The sequence below is a fragment of the Egretta garzetta genome, unplaced genomic scaffold (assembly GCF_000687185.1).
Source record: "Egretta garzetta isolate BGI_Z169 unplaced genomic scaffold, ASM68718v1 scaffold598, whole genome shotgun sequence".
Lineage (NCBI taxonomy): Eukaryota > Metazoa > Chordata > Aves > Pelecaniformes > Ardeidae > Egretta > Egretta garzetta.
In genome coordinates this window covers 3,382,681-3,386,591 of record NW_009260621.1, presented here as the reverse complement: position 1 = coordinate 3,386,591, position 3,911 = coordinate 3,382,681, and the positions used below count along the sequence as shown (strand labels likewise).

Below are 3,911 nucleotides of genomic sequence, written 5' to 3'. Positions count from 1 at the left end.
CCCCTGTCCCCGTGCCACAGGGACCATCTCCTGCATCCGACAGAGCCATCCCAGCTCCTTTGCCCTAGATAATAACCATCCTGGCAAGACAAAGCCGAAGCTGCTGGCCCTGGATGGCTGCAGAACAGGAGAGCTTCCCTCAGACCCAGCAAACTCTTCCCATGGATGGAAGAAGCCTCTGAAGGGACTTGTTACAGGGATGCCAGAGGGAAACCCTGATGCGCTGAGGGAGCCTGGGCTCTGTGTCCATCCCTGATGTGCAGGAAGGAGGCTCATCCCTGCAGAAACAACCATTCAAACACACTTCTCTGACTGACGTCCGGCGCAGTGTTGTGGTTTCTGAGCAGAAGCCAGGCAGCTAGTCAAGCTGCTTTACTAAAGCCAACCTTGGTTTGCTGCAAAACCGCCAAAGAAAGCACGTCCCAGCGGCAGCAAACAATACCCCGGTGCCTTGCCTTCTGCGCGCCCCAGCCTCAAAACTGAATGGGCTCGATGAGCCCCCCCCCGCCCCCGATGGAGAAGGGCCCCACTCAGAGCCTGGGGCTCCAGCTGCAGTGCTTTGCTGTACCCCAACGCCCCAACAGCCCGCCGGTGCCAGGACAGTGCCCATGGCACGTGGAGGACACTTCTGGGCCACTGGCGGTGGCTGAGCCATGCGTAGGGCAGGCAGGGGTCGAGGGGCCATCACACACTGCTCCCAGAGCTGGGAAAGTCTCGGAGGTGGTGGAGGTGATGCCCAAGCTCGGACGCCCTGGCAGGAGCACAGCCCAGGGAAATGCACCTCACGGCTCTTGCAGCCGCCTGCTCCCTGTCTCACTTACCCGGGTTGACCTGGGCTCTCGCACCCCGTGGGACGTGCAGCAGCAGCACCAGCAGCACCAGCAGCACCAGCAGCAGGGCCGGTCTGGGGGGGGCCGGCATGTCGGCAGGCCTGTGGAGACAGAGCCAGGACTTGTTATGCTGAGCTGTTAGGGAATGCCAATCCTGCTTGGTGCAGCTGGCCAAGGACAGGAGGGCTTCCCCTGCACAAGACCCCATGTCCCCACCTCAGCCTTGGAGGAGGAGCAGAGCCCCAAGCCTCACGTCTGTGGTGGTGGTCAAAGGAGTCCTGGTGCCCCATCCCCTCCGCCACCACCCCTGGGAGCCACAGCATCACGGTGCCGCGCCGACACAGGCGCCTTGGCACAGGCAGGTAATGTGGCACATGAAATGGCCATGGGACCCAGATGAATATCCAAGGGCTCTGCTTGGACCTGGCACTGTCCAGCTCCGCTGACCGGCAGAAAGGCTCCGGCTGGGCCACCTGCCCTCGGGTGGCTTTGAAAGCAAGATGTTGCACAACCCCATCTTCTAACAAAATAATAGCACGTTGTAACACACGGTTTCCCTTCCTTCTGGCTTGGGAGAGATAATAGCAGATAATCTCCTGAGATTTACGGCATATTTATTGTGACAGTTCTCCACAGCGGAGCGGATCTCAGGGAGACGGGTGACACAGGGCACGGGAGCCATCTTGCATTCACTGCCTCCTGGGGAGCGTGGGATGGGGCTGGAGGGGACCTGGGGGTCCTGGCAAGGGGGGTCGGGCTGCAGCAGCAGGAGCAAGAGGGCTGGTGCCGGCAAGGCTCCTCGGAGCAGGGTGCAGCCCGTGGCACGAGGGGTGTCCCCCCCACCCCCGGGACAGGCCTGCCCCCTGAGAGTCAGCACTGCTGCCGCAGCCACTTCGCAGGACAGCAGCCGTCGGCCTGGCTAGCCCTCGGCTGCCAAGAGCCCCCAGAGCCCGAGCAGCTCCCGCTGTACCCGCGCACCTCTGGGGAAGTGTCACGGGGTACAGCACCGGGCCACGGGCTGCACCAGGGACACCAGCTCTGGGTGGCAGAACCCAGCATCCCCTAAACACCACCAGCCCCAGCCCAGGTTCCCCCTCCCCTTATCTGCCAAGGGGACATTTGTCCCCCTGGGACAGCCCTTCATGTGAGCACTGGATGCAGATTAGTGCTCTTTTTAATAAAAAAAAGGGTATTTTAATCTAGTTTACATGCACATTAACCTTTGCAGGAACAACCCAACTTAATAACCTGGGGGTTAAAGGGACCATAGCTCCTGGCCAAAGGGGTCCTGGCTGCACTTGAGTGCTGGGGTAAATCCCAGCTGAGTCCTGCCATACCAGGGATGGCTGGGCTGGGCTGGCAGGTCCCCGAGCTGGCCCAACACCAGTGACCCCACAGGTGAGTGCCTGGTTTTGTCCCTGCACCCACCCCACGTGGGGGCCTGCAGCCTTGTTCCCACCGCCATGAGAAAGCCCAAACCCACCCTGAACCCCAGCTGCCACACAGCGGATGCCCCCACCCTGCGGATCCCAGCTGGGAGGTGCTGGACGCGGCCCTGCTTGCTGGCAAACCCGGGACGCGGGATGGCAGGAGCGGGGCAGGCTTGCTGTGACCGTGCCAGCACCCAAGGGGAGTGCAAGGCCCCGGAGGCTGCCAGCCCCACCCCGCGAGGGTCTCTGCCCCCACAGCACGCTGCTGGATGCCCTGGGGGTCTCTGCTAAACACCACAAACTCTACAGGAGGTACAAATAAACAACTGGACTTCAGGTGATTTAGGTGATTTCCCCCCGTCCCCCCCCCCCTTTTTTTCTAATTTTTTTTTGAAAAGCAGATATGTGGTTGCTTTTTTTTTTTCTCTGTTCCCAGCTGGGAAAGTTTAGTTAGTTGCAGCTAACTCAGCTGCAAGTGGGAATTTCAACTGCATCGCTGAGAGGCTCACAACAAAGCTCCTGGGTTTGATGATGGCCAGTTCCCCCAACATTAAAATCTCAATTTCCTTCTGCATTCCAAAAAACATCCAGGGATATTTTTTCCCACTATTCTTTCAGGCTGAGTAAACTCTTTAGGCATCAGGATACCAGATGCTGTAATCTCCTGCAGGGAATACATTTACATTTAGTCTAATATAGGGAAATTATCCTCTCACAGCCTTTGTGAAGTGCTCATTGCTCCTCGGGGAGCGGGGCTGGGGGACAACAGGGAGACAGTGACTCAGGCACCAAGGCTGGGGGCTAAGGGACACGCAGTCAAACTGGCCAAGCACTGTTGGCAACCCAGCTGGAAATCATTTTTGTTCCACCAGCCCTGCAAAAGGGATGGCTTTGCAACGTTTTGTCTGAAAATGTTTGCCGAAAATTTTCAATCACTGGAAATTTTTAGTGCAGAGAGTTTTTAGAGCTCCTCCCTGGCGTCTCCTCGGCTTGGGAGCTTCCCGCAGCCACTGCTTCCCCCCCCTTACTTTCCCCCCTTCTTATTCTACTGAAATAACCAGGAAAGATTAGTGGGAAAAAAATTGAAACCCCCATTTTGTTACGGACAAATCCCACCCGAGCCATGGTCCCTCTTGCCCCCAGCCCACGCCAGCTGGTAAAGCCCCCGGCTTGCTTCATGAGGTGGCCACCACGGTCCTTGCTGGCACTGGAGGAGCATCATCCATGGGGAAGGGGACAGGGCAGCAGCAGCTTGCAACCCCTGTGCATGCCCTGTGCTGGACATGGGTCTCCCAGGGCTCTGGTTGCAGAGCCCCCATCCTTGCCCAGGGCCAGGGGCTCCCCTCCTGCTGGGGTGGTGGGATAGGACATGCCAAGGCCACGCTCGAGGGAACATCCCCAAGCGGCAAGAGGCTCCGTGTGACCCTGGACCATGACCCACAGCATGTAGTGTTTCAGTAAGGGGGTTCGGGACCCCCTCTCCAGCTGGCACTACAGTCCCCAGCATGCTGTGCCGCCAGCGCAGCCTCGGCAGGAGCGCAGTGCAGCATGCCGGGACCCGTAGTCCCCCTCCCCTCCAAAAATGCCATTTTAGACCTTCACTGGGCTGGATGCAGCCCCATTTTCTGCAGCGGCAAGCGCCTCCCCCGCT

The 3,911-nt window shown here is 59.1% G+C and overlaps 1 protein-coding gene across 1 annotated transcript in view; it reads right to left on the bottom strand.

The window, feature by feature from the left end:
* Positions 1 to 922, bottom strand: part of DDR2 (discoidin domain receptor tyrosine kinase 2) — an 8,632-nt gene extending 7,710 nt beyond the window's left edge. The window contains exon 1 of the mRNA XM_009645325.2: positions 822 to 922. Coding sequence (XP_009643620.1) covers positions 822 to 921 — 100 coding nt within the window. The 5' untranslated portion in view covers position 922. The remainder of the gene's footprint in view (positions 1 to 821) is intronic.
* Positions 923 to 3,911: the final 2,989 nt, after the last annotated feature.